This window comes from Diachasma alloeum, unplaced genomic scaffold (genome assembly GCF_001412515.2).
Source record: "Diachasma alloeum isolate Michigan unplaced genomic scaffold, Dall2.0 Dall_scaffold_00487, whole genome shotgun sequence".
NCBI lineage: Eukaryota > Metazoa > Arthropoda > Insecta > Hymenoptera > Braconidae > Diachasma > Diachasma alloeum.
Window position 1 is genome coordinate 15,640 of NW_021680620.1, and position 18,426 is coordinate 34,065.

General features: G+C 35.4%; 1 protein-coding gene across 1 annotated transcript in view; it reads right to left on the minus strand.

Moving 5' to 3' along the window:
- Nucleotides 1-1,911: 1,911 nt before the first annotated feature.
- Nucleotides 1,912-18,426, minus strand: part of LOC107042522 (cryptochrome-2) — a 236,988-nt gene continuing 220,473 nt past the window's right edge. The window contains exon 3 of the mRNA XM_015263591.1: nucleotides 1,912-1,953. Within this exon, the coding sequence (XP_015119077.1) occupies nucleotides 1,920-1,953 (34 nt within the window). The 3' untranslated portion in view covers nucleotides 1,912-1,919. The remainder of the gene's footprint in view (nucleotides 1,954-18,426) is intronic.

The window sequence follows — 18,426 nt, forward strand, 5'->3', positions numbered from 1 at the left end:
AATTATTAACATTTGGAATTATTCCAATTTTCTTTACCTGAGAAAATCGCCAATTTGTAAAATTCGGAAGATATCGGAGAAAATTTTGTCAAGGTCATATGTAGCATAATAATCAGATTGTTCAATATCACTGTAATTTTTGAGGATAGACTTGGACTCTCTGAAAATGACTGTCCTGGAAAAATTCGTTCTGAAAAAATATTATCTTCTGACGAGAATATCAATCCTCGGCAGGAATAATTTTTTCTCTCAGTGTATTCCCTCTTCTCCGCGCCCCTCTTGCCGCGCAATGCAACCGCGCTCTCTACGTCAATTTTTCCCCTTCCCTAATAAGACGCGTGTCTCCTCAGCTAACCTACCCCCTCTTTCTAAAGAGTGCACTCCCCACTCATCCACACCTTATTCCCCACCCCCATACAATTAAAAATTCGTGTATGCATTTACATACACGAATTAAGGATCGACGACGCAAAAAGGGCATCGCCCACGCAGTCAGTCAATCAGTCAATCAGTCGTCTCGTGGTTCCGTCCCAGTACAGAAAAGGAAAATCGACTAAGTATTTCCGTGGAAAAGTGAAAATGAAGTGAATAATTTTCACAACGAAGGAATAATTCTGCAAAGGTGAAATTAAAAATTCCGTAATTAATTTCAAATTTTCATATTCTATTTTCGCTAGTGAAATTGAAAATTTCCGCATTCAATTTTTTTCAATTTTTCATGTTCTATTTTCGCGAGCGAAATTCGAAATTTCCGCATTTAATTTTTCGTAATTAATTTCAATTTTTCGTGTTCTTTTTACGCGAGTGAAATTCGAAAGTTCCGCATTCAAAATTTCGCAATTAATTTCAAATTTTCATATTCTATTTTCGCGAGTGAAATTCCAAATTTCCGCATTTAATTTATTTTTAATGTTTCATGTTCTATTTTCGCGAGTGTAATTCGAAATTGCCGCAATTAGAATTTCGTAATTAATTTCAATATTTCATATTCTATTTTCGCGAGTGAAATGTGAAATGTCCGCATTGAAAATTTCGTAATTAATTTCTAATTTTCATATTCTATTTTCGCGAGTGAAAATCGAAATTTCCGCATTTAATTTTTCGTAATTAATTCCAATTCTTCATGTTCTATTTTCGCGAGTTAAATTCGTATGTTTCACATTAAATTTTCAATTGAATTAGATTTTTTGTGTTTAATTTCGGGAATAATTTCCGAATTTTCTGCATTCAATTTTCGTAAAATAATTTCAATTTCTTGCATTTTATTTTCAGAAATAAAATCCCCAGTTTTTCGCATTTAAATTTTCGTGATTAAATTAAATTTTCCGTGTTTAATTTCGGGAATAATTTCCGAATTTTCTGCATTTAATTTTCATAAAATAAATTCAAATTCTTGTACTCTATTTTCGGGACTAAATTCCGAATTTTTCGCATTCAATTTTTCGTCATTAATTCAAATTTTTCATGTTATATTTTCGGGAATAAATTCCGTTTTTTCCGCATTCAAATTTTGTAATTCTATCCAATTTAAATTTCGGGAATTTATATTTCAAGTATGGCGAATCAATTTTCGAATTTGTTATTCAAACTTTAGGGCATTTTACATTACAAATTCTTGCGAATAATTTTATATTTTGATTTCAAATTGTAAATAATTTGGGCGTTCCGATGTCGTCATAAAAAAAAATATTCGTGAATAAAGTTCGATTACTGTTAATTTTTCAATTATCAATTTTATTTGGGAACACTTCCGTGGAATGACATTCCATTCCTTCCGGTTTCTTTATTTAATAAATCTTACCCCTTCAAGTCATCACCATCTTATAAGGAGCATCATCCGAAGATCTTCATTGAAGATACAAAACCAGAGGCTATTGACCAGAGTCTATTGACCAGCGGTTAAAAATCTGAGGCAGATATTAAGGACAACCCTGAGGGCATTCACCTGGAACACTATCCAAGGGAGATCTTCTAATTCATCAAATTCTATATATTTTAAGATTTAATTATAGCTATCGTGAGTCAAATTAAATCGATAATTACTATTTCCATTGTTTCTTTTGTGGATTTCCAGATCAAAGAATTCTTTTACTTTCCACTATTTCCTTAGAGAAATTAGCATCGATGTCTTCGGATTGAATTCAATTATATTCAATGTTTAATAATGATTATATGTGTTTAATCCGTAATATTGTTGTCAAATGAACAGACCTTCCATCGTAACTGTCATTATTATATTCAGGGAGATTCCCGATTGTAATTCAATTATTTATATTTAATAGAATCATTGTGCTTGAATGAGTCATTCCATTTAGGAACTGAAATTCGTTAGAATTGTTATTTCGTGTGAAAGAAAAATTCTTTCCCTTTGAATTCTTTCCCTATTAGAAGTAAAAATTTCCAATAATTATTGATTATTGACCAATCAATTCAAATTTTTTTTGTAAAATCTTATTCGAGGTTAGAGTCAAGTCCTCAATGATTATATTTGTTCATAATAATGACGTCAAAAATCAGAGAACAGATGATAGGACACATGAAAAAATTTATTAATTTTTCTTATTTAAATTGATTAATTAAATGTTGATTAAAAGAATTCAAAGGCTTTTGATAGTAATTTGAATAAAATACGAATGGAAAGATTCAATTAATTCCTTGTGACCATTTTTATCTGAACTTGTAAATCAGAGGAAAATTTTATTGGATTAAAGTCAAAAAAATCCATATCAAGCAAAAATCTATGTTTCTTTTTATTTCTGGATTACCTAAAAAGTACTCACCTATCCCCAGCGATAATCTTAACGGAGAGGCTAAAACAGGTCATTTTAATACTCATATTTCCGGATTTATTGAAGGTAAGTCTGTGAAATCATGACGTAACAAAGTGGGGGTTCGTCCGGGATTTAAAGGGCTTTTATGAAATCCAGAAATAATTATTGGTTAAAAATATAGAAATTGGACTAAAAGAACTTTCATCCAATCTTATTAATAAGAAAACTTGAGTAAGTTTAGAATATAATAAAATGAACAGATGTCTTCTGTAGACAGACCAGTAACTAGACTTTATTCAAAGGATCATCCAGAGATTGATTCAAATAATACTAATAATAATAATAATAAGGACACGAAACAATAATAATAATAAGGACACGAAACTAGTCCAGAAGAAAATTCGAATGTACTGATAAGCCTATATGTACCAAAACCTCGATTACCTTTGAGACGGGATTCCACTGCAATACAAACTGATGATATAATTGAGAGTAATACTAACACCACACATCACGATGATTCAGTCAGCTTTTCGCACACGCGAGATTTACTCGAAAATTTCGAAATTCCTTCAATTAGTGGCTTACTAACTTGTCCAACCGAAGCTCAGACTTCTCAATCTTTACATCATCCTCTGAAATCAATTAATATTTCTCCAATACAACGATATAGAGAGCCAGAAAAGGATCTTGAGGATTTAACTGTTCAAAATAAATTCACTCAATTTGAAGGCGAACTCTATAAAACCATTATTGATTCCATATGGAATAAGACTCCTTTGATTATTCCTTCTAAACTTGGCAATTCATCCAAGGACATTAAGCAATCTAAGGATTCAGGGGAGCAAACCGCTTCCTTAGGAGATTTTAAGGAATCATTTGGAATAAATTCAAGTGACCAATCGAACCAAGGAAAGGGTCAAGAAACTTCTCCTTTCAAAATTTCATCAGAAATTTTTAATAATATTTCAACTGAAAATTCTGTGGGTTCGAACAACACCCCACCAGCAGGCGGAGGTTCAAATCCTCCGAAGAATCCAAACAATTTTAAAATTCAAACCAATCCACCACAACTGGTCGTCATGCCACCCAACAACGCAGACGGTACCGTAAAAGAGGCGTTGTGATTTGTTCCCGAATATGATGGGAAAAATATGTCTGTTCTCCAATTTATTGACAAATGCCAAAAAGCATGTGACTTTACTGCACCTGATTTAGAAGGAAATTTAGTTAAGCAATTGTGAACAAAGCTGAAAGGTGATGCGCGAGAATCTTCATCTGGGTTGAGATTTGCTACGTGTCAAGAATTTTACGATCAATTGGAAAAGGCTTATATTCCAGCAAACAGTTGATCAACTGGAAGAACATTTGGCAAATCTCTACCAAGATGATCATGAAAAGGTCACTAGTTTTGCTAGACGCGTGCGAGCGATGGGTCGGTTATGCGCCGAAGTCAACAAAACTGAGAGAGCTTGTGACATCTCTAGTTATGGTGCCATAATTGCTCGAAAAATGCTTGGTACATTTAGCGATGGTTTGCTCCGAAGGATTAGACATGAAATGAAATATATTCCTGTTACATTTGAAGAAACGGTAAATGCAGCTCATAGAGCTGAAGCTAAACTTGAAAAAGAATCAGGTCTAAGAAATAAAAAGAAGGAACCAATCAAAACAAAACCGGTATTCCTTGTTGAAACCGATCAGAAAGTGGATAAAAATTCGACTCCTAGTTTGATTCAAAATCCGAATCATTCTAAAAATCCAGACCAAGCTCAGAGGACCATTCCAAATCAACAGAAAAATCAAAAGAAACAATTACCTTGTCAGATTTGTGGTATCGCGAATCACGGCACACCTCAGTGTTGGCAACGACAAATGCCTGACTCAAACGCGGGATCGACCAATCAAGTTCTATTGGCCAGAACCGGTAGATGTCTCAATTCAATCATGGGAAACCCCATGAATAAGGTTCAAACTACCCAGAGTGTAAAAGTGGGAACACAGCGTTAAAATGTTGGTCAATTATTAGTAGACCAAATCAAAACAATGGTTTTAATCAAAATAATTTCAAAAATCCAATAATCAATCTAATTTCCAGAACAAAATACTAATGATTTGCCAGATTTGTACCGGTCAAGATCATGTAGCCAAACAGTGCTCAAAATTGGGAAGTTTCAGCTCAGGTCAGGGAAACACCGATCATTTGCAAGAACTGTTCAATGCCTGGTCACATTACTAGGAATTGTTTTTACATTCCTAAGATTTACGAATATTGTCAAGAGACAGGGCACAATGCGAAAGTCTGTTACAAACGTCAGGGGGATGAGAATTAGGCCGCTACGGGAAACGTGACGGTACCCTCTTATTCGGGCGCGCAGTGGGAGCCGCAGACTCAGACGCGTCCAGTACATGTGACAGCAGAGACAAATCTCGCCGAATAGAGATCGTACGGTTAAATCAAAATAGCGCCAATCTCACTCTTCATCTGGGATTGAGTATAAGTGATCCGCGGGAATTTATCACTGTTTTGTTGGATACATGTTGTAATCCAAATTTGATAAAGGAAAGATTTGTACCAAATGATGTGGAAATAGATACGAATGTTAAAATTCATTTAATGGGGAAAATGATCATCCGGTACCAGCAAAGGGGGAAATATTATAACTTAATTATTGTTTGGAAAAGAAGTCAAATTTTTGATTGTTGCAAATAATTTTCCCATTGCAGCATCAGGCATTTTGGGAAATCAATTTTTCATTGGAAATCGGGTCATCTTTGACTACGATAAAAGAGTAATAATAATTGATGATGAATCATATTCATTCACATGCAAAGGGGATGTGTCTGATGAAAGAGTGTTGATACCTGCGCGTCACTGCTCAGTAATATATTGTAAAATATTAAATCCTGAAGTAAAGGAGGGATGGTTTACCAAAATTAACATCGCTGAAAATATTTTCGCGGGAAATTGTCTAGCGACTAATCATGGGGGAAAGGCCTATATTACAGTTTTCAACACAACGAATCGCGCTATCAAACTTACCGTTCCTGAAATCGAATTGATGGGATTTGATGAAGTATCAAGTGATCCGATACTTAAGGAAGTATTCAAATCACAATCAAAGTTATTGCAAAAGGGATATGAATTGTATTTTTCTAAAGTTAAAGAGACATGCGACGATACTAATTTTGCAACATTAACATCTGAAGAGAAAAATGATCGAATAAAAGGAACAGTTTTCAAAATTAACACTAAATTCAAGGATGTTTCGGTAATTAATAATGAAGACGGTACAGCTTCGATCTTAGTTTTCCCGGAAAACGAAGAGTTAAATGAAGAGTCAACTGTTATAACGAATAAACATGAGAGATATGAAAAATTAAAAGAACTTTTGAGATTGGATGACCTGAACAAGGAAGAATCAGCTTACATTAAGGATCTCTTGTTGAAAACATCGGATATTTATCAGTTGCCCGATGAACCCTTTTTTGCAACTGATCTGCATCCTCACAGAATAATTACTACTAATCCTCATCCTATCCATACAAAACAATATAGACAACCAATGTCATTGCGTGAAAAAATCGATGTTCAGGTCGGGGAACTCTGGAAAAAGGGTCTCGTTCGTTCTTCAAAGTCACCGTATTATAGTCCAGTCTGGATAATTCCAAAGAAACCTGATGTTTAGGGTAATAAAAGATGGCGTCTTGTGATAGACTTTCGTGCCTTGAATGAATGTACCGTTGCCAATGCTTACCTGTTACCTAATATCGAAGAAATTTTAAATCAACTCGGCGGTTCCACTTACATTTTTGTGTTTGATCTAGCTTAGGGATTCTATCAAATCAAGATGGATCCTCGAGATAGACATAAAACAGCTTTCACAACACCTTTTGTATATTATGAATTCGAACGAATGCCAATGCAGGTTGAAGAATCTACCAGCACCTTTCAAGGAATTATGGATATTGTTTTGACTGGATTACAAGGAGTGGAACTCTTTGTATATCTAGACGATATAGTAATCTATGCTGAAAATTTGGAAGAACACACGAGGAAATATGAGTTGTTGACTGAAAGATTATGCGAAGCAAATTTAAAATTACAATCGGATAAATGCGAATTCCTGAAATGTGAAGTTGCGTATTTAGGACACATTATAGGAAAAGACGGACTCCGACCTAATCCAAAGAAAATCGAAGCCGTAGAGAAATTTCCCACGCCGGATAATCAGACAAAAATCAGAGAATTTTTGGGATTGTCAGGTTATTATCGGAAATTCATCCAAGGCTATGGAGAAGTTGCCAAGCCTTTAACACGATTGTTACAAAAGGAAATGTTTGAAACGTAACTCAACCTCTCCAAGACCAAGGTCGATCAGCTCGGCCAATTACGAAAATCATCGGCCTTTTCCGGGTTAACGCTCAGGTCTAGTAGAGTCACCGTAAATCAACGCGAGTCAGTACATCACGGTTTGTCGTATAGCACGTTTTGAATGGAATTCAACTCTGTAGAGTTTAGACCACAGTACATTAGCGTCTATTAACTCGGCGATAGAAATTCAGTAAAAGAAAATCACGTTCGTTATTGACCATTCAACCAGTGACTCACAGTGCTAAAAATATAGACAATTAATTTAATTCAGTACGATTAACAAGTGACAAGGTGTTTTTGTAAATTTGACAAAGCGTGGTTCGAACTCGAGAATAAATGCACGTGGATATTAGTTCAAGACTCTCAACCATTATTTCACACCGACGATCCTCTAACCTCCCAATCCACCCTAAATCTAGTTCCTCACCAAACAGGAAATAAAATTTGAATGGAATCCGAAAGCAGAAAAAACCTTTCAAGAGTTGAAAATTAAATTAATAACAGCACCGATATTGCAATATCCTAAATTCACTGAAATATTCCTCATTACAACAGATGCCTCTAAGAAAGCAATAGGGGGAGTTCTTTCTCAAGGAGAAATTAGAAAAGACTTGCCCATTGCTTATACTTCACGAGTTCTTAGAGGATCAGAACTCAGATACAAAACCTATCAAAAGGAAGCATTAGCGATTATGCATAGTATTAAAATTTTCAGGACTTATATTTATGGAAGGAAATTTATTTTGGTATCAGATTCTAAACCTCTTGTTTGGGTCAAGACTACCAACGGAGTTCATAATCGAGTGATGAAATGGCGATTAGCCTTGGGTGAATATGACTTCGAAGTAATCTATAAACCCGGTAAAATTAATTCAAATACAGACGTTTTATCAAGGAACCCTGTGCGGGAAGTAGAAGAAGTGAAAGTAGTAACGCGATCTGGCAACGATACGTTGAAAAAAGAAAGGGAATTACAAGCACTCAAAAATTAGGATGGATTGAGAGCTCTTTGGGAGCTTAAACCACGAGAAGATCGTCTCGGCCTCGGTTATAAGAAAGGCGTGAATACACCTCTTAAGACTAAAATGGTAATATTTACAGAGGGAAATGATGATGACGATGATGATAATGACAGAATAAAAGATCAAAGGGTGGAAGAAAAGGTTGTGGAAAAGGGAAAAGGGAAAGGGAAGTCGAGTAAAATAATCGGTAATAAAAATGAAGCGAAGAATATCAAGAATGAAAAAGAATCAATCAATAAGCAAATGAATGGTAATCAGATAAATGATGATGAAAACAGAATAATTGATGAATTGATCAGATATATGGAGGATGTAAATAATGAGATAAACGCACGTATAAATGACATTTAATAATTTGATCGGAAATGAAAACAAATGATGATAAGGTAAAGGGAAAATTTACTGCATCAAAATCTCCAAGAGCAAGAGATTATTGATACAAAAGAAGAGAAATCTACTGCTTTAAAATCTCCAGAGCAAGAGATTATTGATACAGAACAAGAGAAAATTACTGCTTCAAGATCTCCAGAACAAGAGATTATTGATACAGAATCAGAGAAAATGAATGAAATAAATGCAGAAAATTAATCGAAACAATTACCAAAACGTGGACGGGGTAGACGGAGGAAAAATCCCATAGAAATTCCGGAAACTTAGGTTAATAAAGAGAAAAAGAAAAATGAAAGAAGGAATACTGTTTCAAGGTTTCCAGAGCAAGAAATTATTGATACAGAAATTACAGTGATAGTATTGCGACCGAGGCGCGGACGCCCTGGAACGCAAACCATAAATTATAAGGAATTAAATAATGATGAAAGTGATCAAGATGATAATTGTGAAAAAGATACAAAAAGAAAAGGAAATGAAGATAATTATCAAAATGAAATGAAACTCTGAAGATGAATCAATTGTTGCTATTCATGACCAAACGCAAGGGAATCTTGAAATCATGAAGAAAGAATCATCCAATTGTCATCCATCTGAAAAAGAGTCATCTGAATCCGAAGTATTGGAAAATGAAATTAAGAAATTTTCTAATATTAAAAAGATCAAGGACCTTTTCCACTTGAGAAAAGACAGTCTGGCTTATTTCATGATGACAGATAATGAACCTTGTGATGAAGGAAGTAAGAAATTGGGTAAATTACCGAAATTTCAGTAATTAATCTAGGGGAAAACTCAAGGGAAAAAGATCAACAGTCATTATCATTTCGCCTTACTATTACAAAAACATAGCGAAGAATCGCTATCTTTTGTCTCCAATGCGATTGGTCGATCTTTAGTTGAATTGAGTATATTAGCCGAAGAATCGAAAATTGAAACGATCAGTATTGCGTATAGTGCGCGAGTAATTAATATCGATTGGATTTCATTTTAACGCAATTGAGAAGTGCATTCGAAAATTCAAAAATAAAAATTCTTATTTGCTTCGGAACTATCAAATATGCCCCTTATGAGAAGAGAGATCTTATATTTTATGAAATGCATAAAGCTCCATTGGGTGGACACAAGGCGGTTTCCAAAAGATATAATCGAATCAAGTCAAATTATTTTTGGGAAAATTTTAAAGAAGATATGCTGCATCGCATCCAATAATGTTTAGAATGTCAACTGAAGAAATTACAGCGCGTCAAGGCAAAGCAACCGATGGTTATTACTGATACACCGGGTATACTATTTGATAAAATCGCAGTGGATCTCGTCGGTGCAAAACAATTAACGAAAAATGGAAACGTATGGATTTTAACTATACAAGATCTCTTATCTAAATTTTTAATCGCAATTCCTCTTCCGGATGCTTTGGCGACCGCAGTGGCGGATGCTTTTGTTAGGAAATTCATTTGTCTTTTCGGTTCTCCCAGAACCATAATCACTGATCAAGGAACCAATTTCGGGAGTGGAATGATGCAGCGCGTGGCTACTCGATTCAGAATCAAAAAGTACACCACATCTGCTTATCATCCACAATCCAATGATTCCCTTGAAAGATCTCATCATATACTAAGTGAATATTTGAAACAATACACTGAATCAGATGATGATTGGGGTGAATCGTTAGAATTAGCCACAGTCTCTTACAACACAAGCATACACGAAGATACCAAATACACACCATACGAGATAGTATTTGGTAAGCTTGCGAGGTTGCCCTCGAGTGAACCCATTCATGAGTGCGACCAATTGCCTACTTAGCACAACTATTTAGTTGAATTAGTTGCCAGATTACATGGCATCAGACAATTGGCTTATGACAATTAGTATCGGCTAAATATAAATCCAAAATTTATTACGACAAAGACATGAATCCACAGAATTTCAAAGTTGAAGATTTCGTATTCTTGCTAAGGGGTGGAAAAATCGGAAAAACAAAAGATCATTATACTGGACCCCGTAAAGTTCTTGAATTGTTTCCAAAAGGGGGAGGTAAAGATTCAGTCGAAAAGTAAGAAAACTCAAATCGTTCATGCTAATCGTCTGCGCATCTCATTCATCAACTCTATTAGAGACGTCTCCAAGGGGAAACGGAAAGCTGAAGCTTGTAGAGAAGAGCAAATAGAAGAGGGTTCACAAGAAGAAGATTAGAGAAAAATTAAATCAGGAAAGTATTGTAATTCTTTCAGAAATGAAGCTGACGATCTTGGTCGTAATCTGGCTTATAGACAAAATACAAGCATTGATCGGATATGATTGTGGAACACCAATAGCTAGCATCACCACCATATCACTCCTTGATGTGGGGAAGTGCGATATTTCTGATGATAACATTCGCGTTAATCAAAATTTTGCTTAGTTAATTCAACTTATGAATTATCATGAAACTAATGTCATTCAGTATAAAATCAAAATTTACCGTATGATTACTCATTGTGGAATACAATCACATGCCGCGGTAGTAGACGGAGGCAATATCCAATACATTCGTGAAATTTCTCGGGAAAATTGTCAAGACTTGCACAGAAAACCTAAAATTGATACTTGAACGAAGTTTGATAACAGGATTAATAATAAATTGAATAACTATTAGACCAATGACTTTTGCTGGAATAGTTAAAACAAATGGTAGATGTGATCCTGCCAAATATTCAGATCTATTCGGGACATGGAATAATGTAGTCGTTACAGGTTATGTTGAGATCACGTTACAAGAATACAGTGCAAAATTCAATTTAAAATCGGATGAAATTTATCTCAAATTACAGAAAACGTGTACATTAACGGACTTCACGTGCAATGATCATGACGGAGGAAATACTTTTTGGAATTATATACCTTCCAATGATTGCAATTTCAACAAGTATGGCGTCCTATTTAATGGACAAATTAACAAAACTGAAGGTGACGATAATGGTCACATTCAGACAATTTATGCATTTGAAGCGAATGAGTATACTTTTGCTCTTAAAGCCACGGGATATGACCACGTTTATAGATATGGAATAATCAGAACTGAACATCCAGAATTGTTTATAGTAGAAAATAGCCGAGATAAGTTAGTCATTAACCGAGAAATATCAACAATTAACTTCGATACAATAACATACGTAAACTCAAAATTCGTGTATTTTGAAAAACATTAAAATACAAGAAAAATTTATATCCAGACATTCTAATGCAAAAATGTGAAGTTGCACGTGAGACTATCCAAAATTCAATGCTCTTGGCTATCCTCGCTCCAGATGAATTCGCATACAAATTAATGAAAGGTCCAGGTTATATGTCGGTCGTTGCCGGTGAAGTAGTTCTTATTGTTAAATGTATTCCTACTGAAGTAATCGTAGAATATAGAGAAGAATGTTTCCATCATCTTGCGGTCTCAAGGAACAATGAAAGCTTTTTCTTAAACCCAAAAACTCATATTCTAATTAACAAGGGCATCCAAGTTCCTTGTGAAACACTGGTGCCGCCATATTTCTATCTTGGCAACAATTGGTATAAATCAAGTCGTTCTTTGATTGAGCCTATGCCACCTCACCAAATAAATCCTAAAACCAATATCACATGGAATTACACTTCTCCAATTTCATTGGCCACTAGTGGAATTTATTCTCAGGAAAGACTGAAAAACTTACGGGAACATGTTCTTTTCAAAATAAATGAGAAAAGTGTTGTCAATAAATTCGTTAGAGGAGCAAGTGGTGAAAATGTTTTAGACCAAGGTGAATCGCTGTATAATTTACTAGACTCAACAGCTCCAAAGAAAATAGCTGAATCAGCGTGGAATCAAACTTGGAGTAAATTTGTCACCTTTGGTACTGGGAGTGCTGGAATTATTAGCATCATCATGATTATCAGACTCATTAAATTGGTGATCGATACTCTGATTCATGGATATGGTCTTCACGGAGCTTATAGTTGTTCAATAGTCTTATTTGGGTCTGTATGGGACTCACTCTCTTACTATGGTTCGCAGGTAGAAGAGAAAATGAAAAACATAGTCAGCCTGATATGGAAATTGGTCTCAAACAACTTGGACATTCCGAAAATTATACATCAGAGGTCCCACAAATCAAATCTTTAGACAATTCCTCGACGAATCAAACCGATGCCCCAATAATTCTTCAGCCCACTGTTCCTCTAAATCGCCAATGTATTACTGGTGCAATTGATCAGTCGATTGATTCCACAACTGATCAATCAAATGTGCCGATAATCCAAATATCGCAAAACTCTGATATGGGAACATTGAGAGGGCAATCCACAAATTCGCAAATGTTATCAAATTCACTTGAATCAGCCGTTTCCACGAGTGAAATTTCTATCCAAACAGATAAAACTAACCTTTATCCAATTATTCCAAAACCTCGAAACAATCAGTAGAATCGTTTCGTTCGTTCTCTTTCCCGGAATAGACAACTTCAACTGGCCGCAAATCTTCAAAAATAATTTGAAATTATAATGAAAATCAGTGAAGAAGCTTTAAAACAAACGCGAGAAGATGAAGCAAACGATATTGCATTTGGTATTCCATACACTCGACTACCGGGTAGAAATACAAAATTTTATCAAAGCATTATCAATGCTGTTGGGACACTAAAATACACGTGAACACCCAAGTCATGCATTCTGAACATCATAATTGGCATCAATTACATTATGAATCAGCTCCTTCTCTCGAATGCTGGTTTTGCAATAAAGAGGTACTTGTTAGCAAAAGAGCTCTTAGTTGTGAAGAATGTAAATTCATTTGGGTTAATTTTCGCGATCTGATCGAAGAAGGAAAGTTAGTCATTATCGCTAAATAAAACACAAACAAACAACAAAAACAAAAAAGATATCCCAATGTTGGTATTCCAATTTTTACAGACTGAAAATGAAAAGAAAAAGGAAATTCGATGTCTCATCAGACGAAGAAATAAATGTCGCATCTCAATGAAATTTCCAATGATTTCATAAATTCTGATGAGTCAAAAGTCAGAATCAGATACTATCAACCGACTGTTGGGCTCTTTCATTATATTAGGTGTACAAATTACTAAGGTGCCCCTATATTTCGCTGTTTATAATTGCGTTCAAAAACTTAATATTTCAATATTTTGTATGTTGGTAGTATTCAGTTACCGAAGCAGTAAATACTTTTTACGTAACCTTAAAAAATAGTAGTACATTTGAGGCACTGCATTCTTTTTGCATTTCAATTAAAGAAAAATGCTGCCGAGGCTACTCGAATGATTTGTAGTGCTCTTGGAAAAAACGCTGTCACACATAAAACATGTAAAAGGTTGTACCAGAGGTTTAGAGACGGAGATTTCGATCTTTCGGATCGAGAACGGCCGGGTCAACCGCAGAAATTCGGCGATGAAGAACTTGAACAACTATTCGCTGAAAATTCTGCTCAAAGCCAAACAGAGCTTGCACTATAACTCGGAGTGAATCAACAATGCATTTCTCATCGCCTATATCAACTTGGCAAAATTCAAAAGGAGGGTAGATGGGTTCCTCATGATCTGAGCCCCGAAAATACGAAACGACGACTGGAGATGGCGCTATCTCTGTTCACTAGATTTAAAAGAAAAGATTTCTTATACAAAATCATTACGGGCGATGAAAAGTGGTTGTTATACCACAACCCTAAATGTAAAAAATCGTGGGTGAATCCCAGCGAGCCATCGACGTCGACTCCGATATCCAATGTCTATGCGAGAAAAGTGATGCTGAGTATCTGGTGGGATATGAAGGGTGTGATATATTATGAGCTACTTAAACCTGGCTAAACTATTACTGCTAAGGTTTATCAACAACAGCTTATTCATTTGAATGATGCATTGGAGTCAAAGAGGCTATATACTGGCAGCGGAAGTAGACAAGTGATTCTCCAACATGACAACGCTCGACCGCATGTCGCCAAAACGATTAAGGATATTATCTGTAAATTAGGATGGGAGGTTCTCCCTCACGTGGCTTATTCGCCTGATCTCGCCCCATCCGACCTCCACCTATTTCGGTCTCTTCAACACCACCTAGCTGATGAGCACTTCAAAACAATTGACAAGGTCCGAAAAAGCATCGATGAATTTATTGAGTCAAAACCGCCAAGTTTCTTTCGCGAAAGAAGTCGTCAGTTGCCAGTCAGGTGAAGTAAAGTCATCGAAAATAATGAGGAATATTTCGACCGTTAAATGTCTTTTTGTTTTTTATAATAAACTCTGATTTGCATGAAAAAAGCACCTTATTAATTTGTACACCTAATATTAATGAAGAGACTCGCTATAGCAAACATGCGAACAGAAGTCCTCCTCTCTTCCATATCTTAAGCTTGAAAATTATACAGTTAAAATGTAGTATCTGTGGGGTGCGAGTGGTGCAAGTCCCAAATGCACAAAATTGTCAAAAATGCATGAAATCTGTCAATGATAATCCTGTTGAATTGTATCAAAATGGGATGATCGAGATCATCAACTCTCAATAAATGACATTTAACACTCGGAAACATCTAAATTAATAATTCAGAAATGAAAAAAAATAAAAATCCTAAAATTCAATCCATCTCCACAGATGTCTGGAAGAGAGAATCTGCAGTCTTCTAGCTGAATTAAGGCTTTTAAAATTATTAACCAAACAACCCCCTATCACCTTGCTTAACACATTCGCAAGATTTTGGAATGTCTATCTCCATTATGTTCCAATTAAATTGACAGGCCCAAAAAGAAGTTTATATCATTTTAGTATGATACTTTTGAGGGGAGAAAAATCATTGGCATTCGGAGCGGGAATAGGATTGGGTTCGAAGCCAAAACAAGGACCGCTAATGCTTTGTTACGTAAACTAATCGGACGATTAATAACTGTTCCCGAAGAGACCAAAATTTTTGATGACCCAATAATTCGAAATTGGTTTTCAATTTGTAAAAATCAAGGGATAGGAGAGGGCCCGAATTTGGATTAGTTTATAAGGCTGAGAAAAGGTATGGATTTTATGTTTCCATCTTACATTATCGAACCGCTGGGGTGGGGGAATCTTTAGAGGAAGCTTATCTCAATACCGCTAGAGAACTCCTTGATAGACTGCAAGATAGATACCGTTTGCTAACGCCTGATACCGAATTAAGCGATGCAACAGTAGAATGGTCTTGAATAATCGAAAATTCTCATTCCTATCATCTGTGCTAAATAAAAGGATTCGTGAATTCTTAAATTAAAGAATCTCATTCCTATTATATTGCTAAAATAAGAGGATTCAGGGATCCTTGGAATTATGGAATCTTACCCCTGTTACTGATTAAGATAAGTGATAACTTTTTTTCTCATTGTTGATTTTTTTTTGAGAATTTGAAAAAAATATATATCTTTGTTAATGAAATGCAAAGTTAATCGTTGAAAAATGTTGCCAAATAATGATCAACAATTTCAACCGGAACATTGCCAATAAATATTATCCTATGTGGAATGATAATTTCTTAAGAATAATCTAAGAATTCTGAGAACAGAAGTATTATAAGGCATATGTTCGATGCCGGGTCTGAGATCTGTGGAGGGAATGAGTTAGGAGCGCGATGTATATGGATTTTCAGGAGTATGGAGGTCGAGGAATCACACGCGTGGCGTCGGTCAACGTAGTCAATTTAATAAACATAAATGATCGCTATTTACACTTATTAATCTTTAACTGAGGTGATCAGAGCGAGTTAACACAATTAAAGAGCAACTAACAATAGTTATCAGAAGAACTAAAGCGAGATTAGCAATAAACATAAGCGAAGAACAAAAGAGAGAAAATCTAAAGCGTTATTTCCGCGTGTCACTACATCGGAGTACAATACGACTGAGAGCGATTAATACATTGAGAGATGGCAGGTGTAAATTAATTCGCAGATTCAGTGACCCCTGTCCATCGTGTGGCGCCTCAGGTGTCCAGATGAATAAATTATAGGTCATCTGAGGTTACCGAGCGGGTCAGCTGTGAGAAGCTATGCGTGCATGCGAATGAGTTCGCGCGTTTGAGTGAGTGGCCAAAAAGTACTCCGGTGAAAAACCGAACAGCATAGGAAGACTTTAGCCAAACATTGCCAATAAATTTAAAGTAATCTAAGGAAAATCATAAAATATATATTTGTTATCAGAAATGATAAAATAATGTAATACTAAGTATTATAAGGCATAGAAAGACTTCAGCCAATTGCCAATTCAATTAACAAATATAAATCCACATCTAGTGGATCTATATTTGGTAATATAAAGCGTAGAAAGACTTAACCAAACATTGCCAATAAATATTAAAAATAATCCATTATTGTTTCCTATTCTGAATTGATGAAAACCATGTTGAAAGCAAAATAATAAATTGGAAATTCGAAAATCGTTTTCATTAACAGTACTAAGAATTTTTTTTAGGGATGATAAAGTATGAGAAATAAGAATAGTTGTTGTATAGGGATATTTCGGTAGCGTACAGGAAAAGCCCTTGTTCAAGAAGTGAGAAGATGTGGATTTCAACAGCCACCCGATTTTTAATCTCGGTAGCTCAATGGTAGAGCGTCTCAATTAAAGAACAAGAAGACGTGGGCTTCCCACTCGTATTCAATCCCATGTACATAAAATTTTTCTATTTCGCTTTCAAAATTTCTCAAATTTTGTTATTATCAAAAAAGACCGTTTGATGTAATCCGGATTAATAATGAAATTATTTTGAAATTGATCACGTTGTTCGAGATGGAGGTATTATTATGATTGAATTTGAAGTCAAAATAATTTCAAATTTAATTCATTTTTGAAAAATTGCGATTAAGATAAGCTCATCACGATTCATGATAAAATCCTGGAGTGTATCATGATGCAGACAAAATTGGATAATAGATTAATCAGGTTTCCAAAAAACTCAGATTTTTCTATTAAACAATTTTACATAAAAAAACCAAAATAATTATAAATTGGAAAGAGGACGGATAATAAGGAATTATCATTTGAACACATACATAAAATTTAGATAAGAACAATGTAATTAGTTCTGATTATTTTCAACAACGATCATTAAGAGTCTTCAACCCTTAACAATCGTTTAATCATGGGGGTGTCACGTCATAACGACGTACAAAAATTATTATTAATTCCAACTTTTGGAAATAATAATAATTTCTAGAATCCACAAAAATATCATATTTAAATACGAATGGAATCATACGTTTCCAATGGTATTTTAAATTGATCGTCTTACATCCGGTAAGACGATGGAAAATTTTTTATTTTGAGAATGATCACGTGATCATTCTCGTGATTCATACCACACGGGTGGTATGAACACGCGTTGCCGAGGGCCTTATCCCCCTGGTTTCGGCTTGCTGTTGCGAGGCAGTCCACCTCGTAACAGTCCCACCATTACCCAATGCTTCTCTCCCCTTACTTCACTCCTTACACCTAACTACGCATCTTACATATTCCCTCTTCCCCGCGCCCCTCGCACCGTGAAACGTCTTCACGCGTGCTTGTTCCCTATTCCCTCTTCTCCGCGCCCTTCTTACCGAGGAACGCGACCACGCTGTCTACGCCAATTTTTCCCCTTCCCTACTAAGACGCGTGTCTCCTCAACCAACCTACCACTCTTTCTGAAAGGTGCACTCACCACTCATCCACACCTTATTCCCCACCCCCATACAATTAAGAATTCGTGTATGCATTTACATACACGAATTAAGAATCGACGATGCAAAAAGGGCATCGCCCACGCAGTCAGTCAGTCAGTCAATCAGTCGTCTCGTGGTTCCGTCCCACTATGGAACAGGAAAATCAACTAAGTATTTCCGTGAAAAAGTGAAAATGAAGTGAAT